The 11,665-nt window shown below is 53.4% G+C and overlaps 1 protein-coding gene across 4 annotated transcripts in view; it reads right to left on the bottom strand.

Annotated features, from left to right (window-relative positions):
* Positions 1–11,665, bottom strand: part of MAPRE3 (microtubule associated protein RP/EB family member 3) — a 53,619-nt gene continuing 41,954 nt past the window's right edge. For 3 of the 4 annotated variants that reach the window (XM_025867889.2, XM_025867890.2, XM_025867888.2), the window contains exons 2-7: positions 4,529–4,656; positions 3,755–3,900; positions 2,936–3,137; positions 1,483–1,637; positions 1,204–1,356; positions 1–962 (exon numbers count right to left, since the gene is read on the bottom strand). In XM_025867889.2, the coding sequence (XP_025723674.1) occupies positions 894–962; positions 1,204–1,356; positions 1,483–1,637; positions 2,936–3,137; positions 3,755–3,900; positions 4,529–4,649 (846 nt within the window). In that variant the 5' untranslated portion in view covers positions 4,650–4,656 and the 3' untranslated portion in view covers positions 1–893. The remainder of the gene's footprint in view (positions 963–1,203; positions 1,357–1,482; positions 1,638–2,935; positions 3,138–3,754; positions 3,901–4,528; positions 4,657–11,665) is intronic. The other variant, XM_073897129.1, reaches the window with a different exon arrangement.

Below are 11,665 nucleotides of genomic sequence, written 5' to 3'. Positions count from 1 at the left end.
GACTTTTACCACACAAGTTTATTTAAATAAAAGTGAACACATATGCAGGCTGGGTGGCCCGAGGAGGTGGAGGTTGGGGAAGAGGGCACACGGGAGGCAGACGAACAGGAGGATCCAAGCAGAGTCTGTGTGGTATGAACCAAGCTGCGGGAGGAGTGGCTGGGGGCCTCGGGGCAGTGCTGGGCTTCAGTGCTGGGGGCCGGGGGCTGAGGGTCGGGGAGCCTGGTGCCAGGAGGTCATTTGCATCCCTCACATGCTCCCCTCCCTCTCCCTGACCACCGGGGCCTAAGTTACCCCCCCCAGTCCCCTTATCCCTCTCCTGACATCAGCCTTCCCCTCAACTACTGGGAAGCCAAAAGACAAAATAAATAAGAACGGGTGAGTCCTGCCATAGCTCCCAGCAACAGGGAAGGGAAGCCAAGCCAGGCACACTGCCCTGGAGCCCCGTGCTGTCAGCCCTGGGAAAAGAACAGGTAAAGTGCAAGGAAAAATCCAGTAAGTAAAAATATACCAATGACTTTGTCAAATATACAGCTGCTGGCTGTCAGGGGAGCAGGCAGCTGGCTGGGGTGGGGGGGGCAGCGGCATCCCCTCCCCCCCCCACCCCGGGGAGGTGTTGGCCGACACAGCGTAGAGACAACGGAAATAAATAGGGATACGGAGGGGTGGACAGAGGCCCCGCCCGCTGGGCCGGTGGCGGCAGGACGGGGCCTCCGCCTGCCCCCCTGCCCCATCCCCGCGAGCCCCGCTCCTCGCCTGACTCCCCAGTGCTGGGGCCCTGATATGAAGCACCCGGCCGGCCGGCAGGCTGTAAGGAAAGGATTATAATGTGGGGTGGGAGCAGGGTAGGGAGGCACGGGAAGCCGTGCAGTCAGCCAGGGCTCGAGCTGCCCTCAGTACTCGTCCTGGTCTTCCTGTTGGTGTTCCTCAATCTCATCGTCCTCAGGGGGTGCAAATCCTTCCTGGAGGGCGGGAAAGGAGAGGGAAGTGGTGAGCCAGGCAGGCGGGGCCGAGGGGGAGACGGTTGCCCGGGGCTCCAGAGAAAGGACCGAGTTCTGGTCCCACTTCCCCTGCTAATCTCTATGTGGGCTTGGGCTCTGACTTCAGTGGGCTCTCCTCAGCCCTCGGGTGCCACCCCTTGTGGTCTCCACGGGGCGATCCGTGAGCGGGCCTGGGATGGGAGCGGGTGCCGGCAGAGCTCACCTCAGTGGCGTAGAGAATGCCAATGATGCCCGAGATGACAGGGCTGTTCTCACTTTCATGTTCCTGGCAGATGAGCTCGATGTCTCGAAGTTTGCTGAAGTAGAAGTCGCGCTCCTTCTCCAGCCCATCCACGGTCAGCTTCAAATCCAACAGCTGGTCCGGGACAAGGTGGTGCTCAGGCCAGAAATCCCTGCCTCCGACTCCCCTTCCCGTCCTGACACCCCAAGGGCCTGGCTTTTGTCGAGGGCTCTCTCAGCGACCCTTGCCCACCCTACTCACCTGCTGGTTGAGTTCAAGAATCTGGGCATCAGTCTCATGGCCGCCATTCCGGGCTGATGGGGGATTCTTCCGGAGGATGCAGGGTGGGGCCACATTGCTCAGCCGACCAGAGGTCTGCATATTTTTGGGGCCTGTGGGGGACGTCCTCTGTGGAACTGCCCAGGGGAGAGAAGTCAGATGGGGCCACGTGAGCCCACAGCTCACGCGGTATGAGATGGCCTGGTGTGACAGCTGCGGGGGGCAGGCCCATGCGAAAGGCAGGCGGTCTTGCTCTCCCCTCTCCTCCCACTCAGGAGGGCCATCTACGTCTAGGCCTCAAGCCATGGCCACACTGACACCACAGCAGCTGGGCAGCTCTTTGGCAAGCCTGGGACAGCAGGGACTTCAGGGAAGTAAAGGAGGTATGAGGTGTCGGGAGGGAGGAGAGCCGGCCTGAGGGAGAGGTGAGGGGAACTGGGAAGGCGAATTTGGGAAGTGGGGCCGGGGGGGTTGGGCCTTTTGTCCTGGCAGCCAGAGTCTGAGGAAGAGCAGCTGGTGCAGGGTCTCGAATCTGGCACTTGCTGGGTCTTTCCTACCAGAAGCCCCACCCTCCCTGTGGGTGACCTCAGAGTCTCAGGGCCCCTACTCCTCCCAGGCTCCCTGCCTCAGGATGGGCTCTGGGCTCTCTGCTGGGTCTGCCTCAGGGCCCCCGGCTCCTCCCCCGCAGGCCGGACATGCTGTGGCCACTTGTCTTCTAGCTATGGCCGCTCCCTGGTCACAGCTGGCTGCTTCTAACGCAAAGCAAGCGGGTGAATGGGGGCAGGCCCAGGCGGGGCAGCAGCGCGAACGAGGAGCGGCTCTGCTATGACGGGTTCAGATGCTGGGGCTGCTCCTCTCTCTTCCTCTCCCCAACCCTCTCGTCCCCCCAAAGGCCCTACTGCTCCTCTCCCTTCTCTAGAACCCAGACAAAGCCTCCTTTCAAAAGACTCTTCTCTTGAGGACTTCGGGCTATGGGCCCTTGGAGTCAGGGAAGACGTGATCCCCACGGGGGAAGCTTGGCAAACTCCTGTCCCTGGGCGTCCAGTGGGCAGGGGGCAAGAAGGGAGCGTGCTGCCGGCACCAGGCCCCTGGCCTGGATGGGCCTGGACAGACGAACCATGCCACATGCTGGCCCGTCATCTCAAGGCCAACAAGTTAGCTCATGCTACCGAAGCAAGTGCCTTGGGCCTCCCACCGCCACTGCCCCCACAGCTGATGCCGGTGGCTCTCCACCTGTGGCGATCTTTGCGGGCCCTGTCCTCCCTCCTGTGACTCCCCCTGGTCTAGGCGGGCAGCAGGCGGCGTCATCTGAACTCCGTGATAACAGTCTCCTCTAGGCTGGCAGGGCCGGGCCGGTGGCCCAGGGGGCGCTCGTGGCTGTGGAGCCCTGCCGGCCCGGCCCCCCACACTCCCTCCCCCAGCTCGGGCACGTTACCTGCTGTGCCAATGAGTTTCTTGGATTTGTTGAAGATCTGATCACCTGGGTTAGGAGGTGGCGCTACGTCCTGGCCCTGCCGCGCCAGCAGAGGGTTGTAATCCTTTCCGTCATAGTTTGCGTCAAAGAATTTCTTAAACCACTGAATAAACTCAAAATTATCTTGGAATTTTCCTTTCACTAATTTCTCTACGGGAATTATCTGAAATAGACCACACAAGCAGAGAACTTTAGCCGCCTGCTGCTGTAGGGCTGCCTTCCTCTGTGAGAGGCCCACTGCTCTCAGGAAAGCCAGTCCCTGGGCTGCAGCATCCTCCACCTTCTCCACAGCCGGCGGGGGGGGGGGGAGGAGGCTCCCGTGGCCCCAGAGCAGACAGGCAGGCTGGGGCCCGGCCCCCGATCCGGACACAGCCCCTCCTCCAGGCACAGGAGGCACCCTTGGTGCTGCCTGCCATGTGCATGTGGGGTGGGGGCTGCTGGAACCAGGGGCTGCAGGCCACTGAGGCAGGAGAATGAACCCAGAGACTTTTCTTAGCCCGACAGAGAAGGAACTTAAAAGGAGCGGTAGACTGAGCCTAGTTGCTGAGATGGATTGGGTCCAGAGAGAAGGAAGGGGCAGGAATGTCATCAGGATGGGATGTCAAGCGTGGGGTTTTCCACCATGCCTTGAGCTGGGGGAACATTCCCTCTGGAAAGTAGGGTGGAGAGAGGCGCCAGGGCTGGAATGACCCCAGCAGCCCCTGCCGCCCCAGCTGGCGGGCCATCTTCTTCCCCAGGGTCATACAGCTCCTCAGGGCCCCCCGGAGCACAGGCACCTACTTTGTCAACACCCATCTTCTTGAAAGCTGCTTGCAGCACCTTGAAGTTGTGGATGTATTCATGCTCTAGTTTGGCCTGGAACTTCACCTTCCTCAAGTGCACACAGCCAGGGAAGAGCATGTCCATGAACTGGCAGTAGGCTGCCCCTGTGGAGAAGCGTAGTTGCTTGAGGGGCTCGGGCCGCTCCCCTGCCTGGGCTCCTCGCTTCCCCTTCCCCAGGCCCCCTGCTGGCCACTGCCCCAAACTACCCAGCCTCTTCTTGTCCCGGCTTTCTAGGAATGAGAGCAGTTATTCCAGACCCATGCGGTCACGTACCAGCACCACACCAAACACTGCATATACAGCACTCCATCCTACCAGCGGCCCTAGTGTGAAAGGGCATGGGATCGCCGTCTTATGGATGGGAAAACAGACCTAGTGGATTTGCCCAGGGTTGCACTGCAAGAAGAGCCGAGATTTGGGCCCCCGAGGGGCTAGTCCAGACCTCAGGCTATTACCCTCTGGCTTCACTGCCTGTCCTAGCTCTTGATACTCCACCGCCCCGCCCGCCCTGCAGCCCTTCCCTGAGCTTCTCCTGCTCTTCACTTTTAACTCTTGCCATTCCACGAGACCCTTACTTCCATCACCTCCAAACACTCTGACTAGTTTAGGGCTCTGCAGCTCTCCTCCTTACTCCTGATTACAAACTACATTGTCTCCTGTGTCGGTCCTGCCTCCCACCTTCTGGCCCCTGCCCTCCAGCAGGGCCCACTCTCCCCATTCCCAGGGTCCTACCTGAACAGAGCTGTTCTATCTTGGTATAATTGAGGTGCAGGGAGTCATTGACCCATGCAAGCATATCATGGCGACTCAGATTTTCACTGGTCACGGATGTGGAGTACACATTGACGGCCATACCCCAGCTGCAAAGAAAGAAGACAGGCAAGGTCAGCACCCGGGGTCCTCGTGCGGTTCTTTAACTGTAAGGAGAGAAAGAGCCAGATAATCACTGGGGAAGTAGAAAGCATCTTCCTCTAGACCAGCCTTGCAGTTGTCCCTCCTGGAAAACCCTTCAGCCATTTCCCGAGTGTCTACTACATGCCAGACGTGTGCTCAGGAAGTGGTGACGCAGTAAGATGTGCTCTCTGCCTTCAAGGAGTTTATAGACAGGCACATCTTTCTAGAAGGGAGTGACGGCAGAAAAAGCAGCACACATAAAGTTCAGAGGTGGCACAAAGGTAGGAGTGATCTCTTCTGCTTGACAAGGTCAGCGAAGGCTTCAGAGCAGAGATGCTGGAGTCTGAGAGAGCTAGGAATTTTCCAAACATACAAGGGAAGGGTTAGAAGGTACCGCAGGCCCAAGGACTAGCAAGAACAAAGGCGTGGCTTATGCTGGGACTCTGAGTTGTTCAGCAGGCCTGGGGAGCAGGTTTTTGTGTTGGGGTGTGGTACAGTGAGGTTGGCAGGGACAGACGGCAAAGGGCTTTGTTTAACACGAGGAGTCTGAACTTTCTGTTCAGACAACAGGAAGCCATTCAAGGATTTTAAGCAGGCAGTAACCTGCCCAGATTTGTGTTTTAGAAAGCTGACTAACCTTTGCCTCTCCTTTGACTTCAAACCCCGTATTTCTGTGGCATGAGGCCTGCTGGCTGACCCACAGGCACCTACATTCTGCTTATCTAGAACCTCCCCTCAATACGTGCTTCTGCTCGTGTATTCATTATCCCAGTGAACGTCACCACCAGTCCCTCCATCACGCACGTTAGAAACCTGAGGGTTATCCTCCATTGCCCTCGCCCCCTCATCCTCATAGCCAATCAGTCATCAAGTCCCGCAGCTCTGCGGTCTTCCCAGCTCTGCCGCTGCCTTGGGGGTTATGCATGTGCGCTCTCTGGCCAAGGCCAGCAGTCGCCTCCTAAAGGCCACCCAGCCTCCAGTCCCTCCCCTAGCAGTCCCCGACGCTGTTGCAATCAGAATCTCTGTAAAAGCAGCCTGAACCACAGCGCTATCCACAGCAGTCATGAACGAGACACCCATTGGCTGAGTTTGCCTTGCAGAACTGTTCAGCCCTCGCGGTGCTGGAAACATTTTTGAATTAGTGCCCAATAGTTTAATGTTGGGACATTTCACACAAACGACTTGAGGTTTCTGGCTTCTTTGGCAACCCTGGGCAATGGTGGGAGCTGGGCAGAGGCACCCCCTTCTGGCCAGTGGGCATGAGCCCCTCCTTCTCCCCCCCCCCCGCCGGGAGGCCAGTGTCAGCTGCTGTTTATCACTGACTTGCACTGTTAAGAGGGAAATATATCTTGTAACTAGGTCTTTATCAGAAGCGGAGAAAGAGAAAATAGACAAAAGCACAGCGTATTTTGAGAACTGGGAGAGTGCTTACTTCCGGAGTGAAGAATATTTCTCTAGGTTTAATACACAAAGTGTCTCTGTGAAGGAAGACTATGCCAGACCACGCCCCTGCCCCCTGTAGGCACCTGCCCTTATCATGGGACCCTCCCCACCACATATCGTACTCCTAAATGGGCCCCACCTCTCCCTCTGCTCCCTGGGCTGGGAGCCACCAGCAGCTGCCTACTTACCCTGTCTGGAATGCTGCCCCCCACCCCAAAGTCCACTCATTCTCTGCTCCCATGGTTCTCAAACTGCGGTCCCTGGAGCAGCAGGGGTGCTGGATGGGCTTCAGTTTGCTAGAAATTCCCCCTCTTGAGTCCCACCCCAGACCTACTGAGTCAGAATCTGCACCTGACCAAGATGCCCAGAGAGTCTGTGGGTGCAAACTGGAGAAGCTGCTTTAGAGAGGAGGCTCAGTTGGCATCCACTAGGCTGTGCTCCCTTGTGCCCCCCACCCCATATATACATTATGGAACCTCATTAGATGCACATTTAAATTCACTGATGTTTTTGAGAAAAATCGAGAGAGAAACCCTCTTGTTTTGTCCTTCATGGCCCAGGGGAAGGGAGGCCAGGCAGGCCAAAAAAGCCAACAGAAACAAAAATTAATGTCTTGGGAGCTTCTAAGGACTCAGAAGCTAGGAATTCCAGAGATTTCCGAGGGTAATTTTGACTGCACTTGCGTCTCCTCTTACACGATGTTTTTTTTTTTTTTAAAGATTTTATTTATTTATTTGACAGAGAGAGACATTGCCAGAGAGGGAACACAAGCAGGGGAAGTGGGAGAGGGCAGGCCTCCTGCAGAGCGGGGAGCCCGATGCGGGGCTAGATCCCAGGACCCTGGGATCACGACCCAAGCCGAAGGCAGACGCTTAGCGGCTGAGCCACCCAGGCGCCCCTTACGTGATGGTTTTGAGCCCAGTGCCCTGTATTCTGACCCTTGTTCTAACCACAGGGCTTGTTTAAATGCCTGCCCCCTTGTCTGTAAGAGCCTTGAAGCCGGGAGTGGGGTTTCCAGGCCTGTCACGGGCAAGGTGTTCAGCAAATTCGTTGAATGATTGCGTGATGCCTCCTCATGGCCTCTCCTCTTTCTGATCATCTTTCATCACCTCCTGGCCTGGCCCCCTCCCCCCACTCAACCTTAGGCTGGGATGTTGGCATCATGTCCTCCAGGACACTGACCTCCAGGTCTCTGACCCCTGTGCATGGAGACCTGCCCTGCCCCTTTCTGTTCCTATAGTACCATGAGCATGCTCAGTCACAGCAGGTCAGCTCTCTTGAAATCACTTGTTTGTCTGTCCCCTTCACCGAAATGTAAGCTCCTCAATGGCCAGGCTGTGTTCCATTCAGTTGTGGGTTCCAGACCGATTCTCCATGAACAATAACTGCAGAGACTGGATTTAGGAGAGTGCTTCTGAGTTTCTAGGAAACTCACCTAAAGTGACATCAGAAAGCTAGTGGGAATGGATGGACACCAAAGTTGACAAAGAGGCAGAATGGGTAGGGTCGAGGAAAGTGCACTTTATTTTGATGAGTATTTAGTTAGGGACTGTGAGAAAAAAGAAAGATTTGCCCCAGTCATTAGGGAGTTTATAGTCTTACTGGGAAGACAAACACAAAGAAGAATATAACCAAATGCCCCCTAAGTGTGGTGAAACAGTAGGTGTGACAGGACGTCAGAAAGGAGAGCATGTAGGGTGAGAGAGAAATGGGCTTGAATGGCCCCCATGGGAGTGGTCAGACCCTGCGAGGCCTCCAGGGGGCTTGCAGAGCCCTGCTGATCCCAGTGTAGAGGGGACAAGCTATTCTGGATACTGGCCTTCCATGAGCTCGGGGGATTATTTCTCCCCGAGTCCTCTGGGGCAGGGTGATTCAGGGGACTGGATGGGCTGTGGCTCTGCACTCTGCTAGGCCTCACAGGGTCTGGGCTGGTCAGGACAGGTTCTGGGAGGTAAAGGGGGGTGTTAGGTTGGCCCTGCGAGTTCCTAAGCCAGGTTAAGGATTTTTTTTGTTGTTGTTGTTTAGTGTATATGAGTTTTAAGGGCTGATTACTGAATAAAAGCAGAGGCATTGGTCTGGGTCAAAATTAGTGCTCCAGGTTTTGACTGAAATCATTTGAGCTTCAAGGGTCTTCCAGCCTGAAGGCAGGCTTCTTGGGGCTCCACGGGACTGAACAGGAGATGGTTCACATTCTTTACTAGAAGAGCACATCAGATTTTCCTGCAGAGATTTTCTAGTAGGCCAGAGTAAAGCCCAAGTGCATATATGTGTGTATAACTATATATATGTATTATATACAACTATATTATATACTATATTATGTATATAACTATATATAATATAGTACATATGCAACTTATTAGTATATATTTATATATAATATATAACATATGTAGTATATTATATACAGTTGACCCTTGAACAATATGGGGTTAGGGGAACTGATTCCCTGCACAGTTGAAAATCTGTGTATAAGTTTTGACTCCCTCAAAAACTTAACTAATAGTCTACTGTTGACCAAAAGCCTTACTGATGATATACACAGTTGATCAACACATATTTTGTATGTTATATGTATTATATACTGTATTCTTACAATAAAGTAAGCTAGAGAAAAGAAAATGTTATTAAGAAAATCATAAGGAAGAGAAAATACATTTATAGTACCATACTGTATTTCTGGAAAAAAATCTACATATAGGTGGACCCGTGCAGTTCAAACCTGTGTTGTTCAAGAGTCAACCGTATAGGGGCGCCTGAGTGGCTCAGTCATTAGGCGTCTGCCTTGGGCTCGGGTCATGGTCCCAGGGTCCTGGGATCCAGCCCCGCATCGGGCTCCCTGCTCAGCGGGAGGCCTGCTTCTCCCTCTCCCACTCCCCCTGCCTGTGTTCCCTCTCTCGCTGTGTCTCTCTCTGTCAAATAAATAAATAAATAAATAAATAAATAAATAAATAAATAATCTTTTAAAAAATAAAAAGAGTCAACTGTATATAGTGACACACATACACACACATATACACACGCCCACTCCAGGTGGTTCTGGCGCACAACAAGGTGCTAGAACACTGTCCTCGTCTGATGCAGGTGCATACCTGGGGCTGACAGGCCTGCACTGCAGGAGCATAGGCTGGGATGTTGGCATGTTTTGCTACCTCCCTGGGGGGAAAGTGTTAGCCATCTTCCTCCTTGATGCATAGGAAAAATTTCAGTTTTCCTTCCAGAATACAACTAAAGACCTTGTTATCAGAGCTCCAAGAGTCACCAAGAGCTACACAGGTACTTGAAAAAGCCAAAGTCTTCTGGGCCAGAAATTCCCAGTTCTGTCTGTGCCTTATGATGGGAGGGCATTTTCCACACCTTTCATCAGTCTGAATCCAGGGTCCCCAAAGTGGCAACAGGGCATGTAAGAAGGAAGTTGGAAAAAAAAATGTCTCATTTCAGGGCCAACAATCATGTTGTTACCTCCTACGGGGCTTTTGGGAAAGTGGGTGGGGGCAGGGTGGAGTGGGGTGGGAGGCTGATACTAAGAACAGAGCCATTAGCCCCACTCAGGACTGGCTACTCTCTGCCTTGGTCCCGGGGGGGGGGGGTCCATTTTAGCTCAGGAGGACTCACCTAAGGCACCCAGGGGTCTCTGCAAAGATTTTCTGTCACACTTGCTAGAAGGTCACAAAGAAACAGCCTCCTAGTTCCCTTATCTCTCATCCTGATAGGGAGGGCAGGATTTCATTTTCCTTTCCTAGATTTGGCCCTGTAAATACAACTAAATTATGGCCAGCAGGTGGCACCCAGGTCCTGAGCAAAGCCTCCTCTAAACATTTTCCCCCATCCCCAAATCCTCCTCTCCCTAGCTCAATTTAGAAAAAGAAAGCCCCAACTTTGATCTGGTCCCCCAAAGAGGAATCCTGGTTCTGTCAAAAGCTCGTGGTATCAGGGCACAGGGGTGGTCGATGGAGTGCTTTGTTCTGCCCCGGATGTCCTCTAAGAACTGGACCAGCTGGAGTGGCCTGGAACATTGGGTCTAAGATTGTGGACTGAACTACACCAACCTCCCTATGCCTCAAAGCTACACATTAAACTCATCAACTGGTCCCACTTCTGATGACTTTTTGTATTGGGTGTTAACTCAGACCTAGACTTGAACTGGACCGGATTCTGGGGGCAAAGATATATAAAGCGTTTACCCAATCATCTGGCTCTGTGTGGTCCAATTGTCTCCAATTACTGCAGAGAAACGGTCTGAGAAAACTCTTTAAGTTAACACACCTGTTACCAAGGGTTGCTTTCCCTCTTCTGAGAGAATGGTAGGCAACCACACCAGGGGTCAGGCTCTGTTCCAAAAGCTAACATAGCAGGTCTTCCCTGTTCCTTTGTTTCTACCATCATCTTTGGCACATGGTGACTATCAAGGGAAACGGCCCCTGACTGGGTTGTGGTGTGTCACCGGCTGAGTCAGCTGGAAACCCCATTCTAGGATCAGACTGAGAATGTGGCCTTGGGAAAAGCCTGTTCTTCAGGACCTTGACTCCGGCTACCAGGTCTGGAGTCATGGGAAAGACAAGTTGAGGAGGTTTAATCTGGTGATTTTGCTAAATCATTTCCTATGCTAGGACCATAAGGTTCAGGGTGCATTTACTGGCGGTGGGAAAGGCGGTTATAGCTCTCATCAGGAGACGTGAAGCTGCTGGCCATTCAGTGGTCTAAGGCCTTGGAAGCGGTCAAGACTAAATCGCAATCTCCCATGGTCAGAAGAGTTTCTAGAAACCATCCAATTCCTTCCCAGATACCTAGGACGACATTAGCTCTAGGTATTTATATTCCTAAATCATCAATAAGTCTGTATAACTCTGAAAGCTCACATTGCGATATTTAATAACGGCATCACGAGCCTAAATCTGATTTTGGCTTTTTGTTTTCAAGTCTTCAGTGGGGATCCATCTTCCACAAATGCGTCTTGAAGAGAATTCAGGGGTCCCCAGTTCTTTGGTCCCTAGGAGAACTCCCTGCAGTTCCCAGGACTCTACCCTCTGTCTAGCACAGCTAGGAAAGACCAGGTCCTTCAGTTCTGCAGTGGGTACTGGGCAGGCCTTCAGCAGGCTCCAGAAAGGTGTCGCTTTAAGAATACTGATCTCTAGGCAGATCACTTGGATTCAAATCCTGGCTCTAACATTTCCTAGCAGTTTGGCTTTGGGCCTCAGTTTCCTCATATATAAGAAGGGGGCAGTTCCCACTTCACAGAGCCTTTATGAGGATTAAGTGAACCACATATACCGAGCACTGAGCAGAGCCTAGCACATAGTACATTTTCAGTAAGTGTTATCAATGTCACTGGGGCAGACAGTGAGAATCCAAGGGCCCTTGTTTGAGAAGGCAGGTGCCCAATACATATCCAGCTTCAGGTCTCCGAGCCCATGGAAGGCCAGTCCAGGAGGGAGACAGACTACAGAACTCTGCCCTTTCTGCCTGGGGACAGCCATCTGGGCTTTCTGAAGCTGGGCCTCTGACCCCAATCCCTCCCCAACTCCAGATTTT

Source organism: Callorhinus ursinus, unplaced genomic scaffold (assembly GCF_003265705.2).
Source record: "Callorhinus ursinus isolate GAN/ISIS: 27379988/994484 unplaced genomic scaffold, GSC_fseal_2.0 scaffold10, whole genome shotgun sequence".
Taxonomy (NCBI): Eukaryota; Metazoa; Chordata; class Mammalia; order Carnivora; family Otariidae; genus Callorhinus; species Callorhinus ursinus.
Note: the sequence above shows the minus strand (reverse complement) of the source record. Positions and strands in the feature narration are given on the sequence as shown.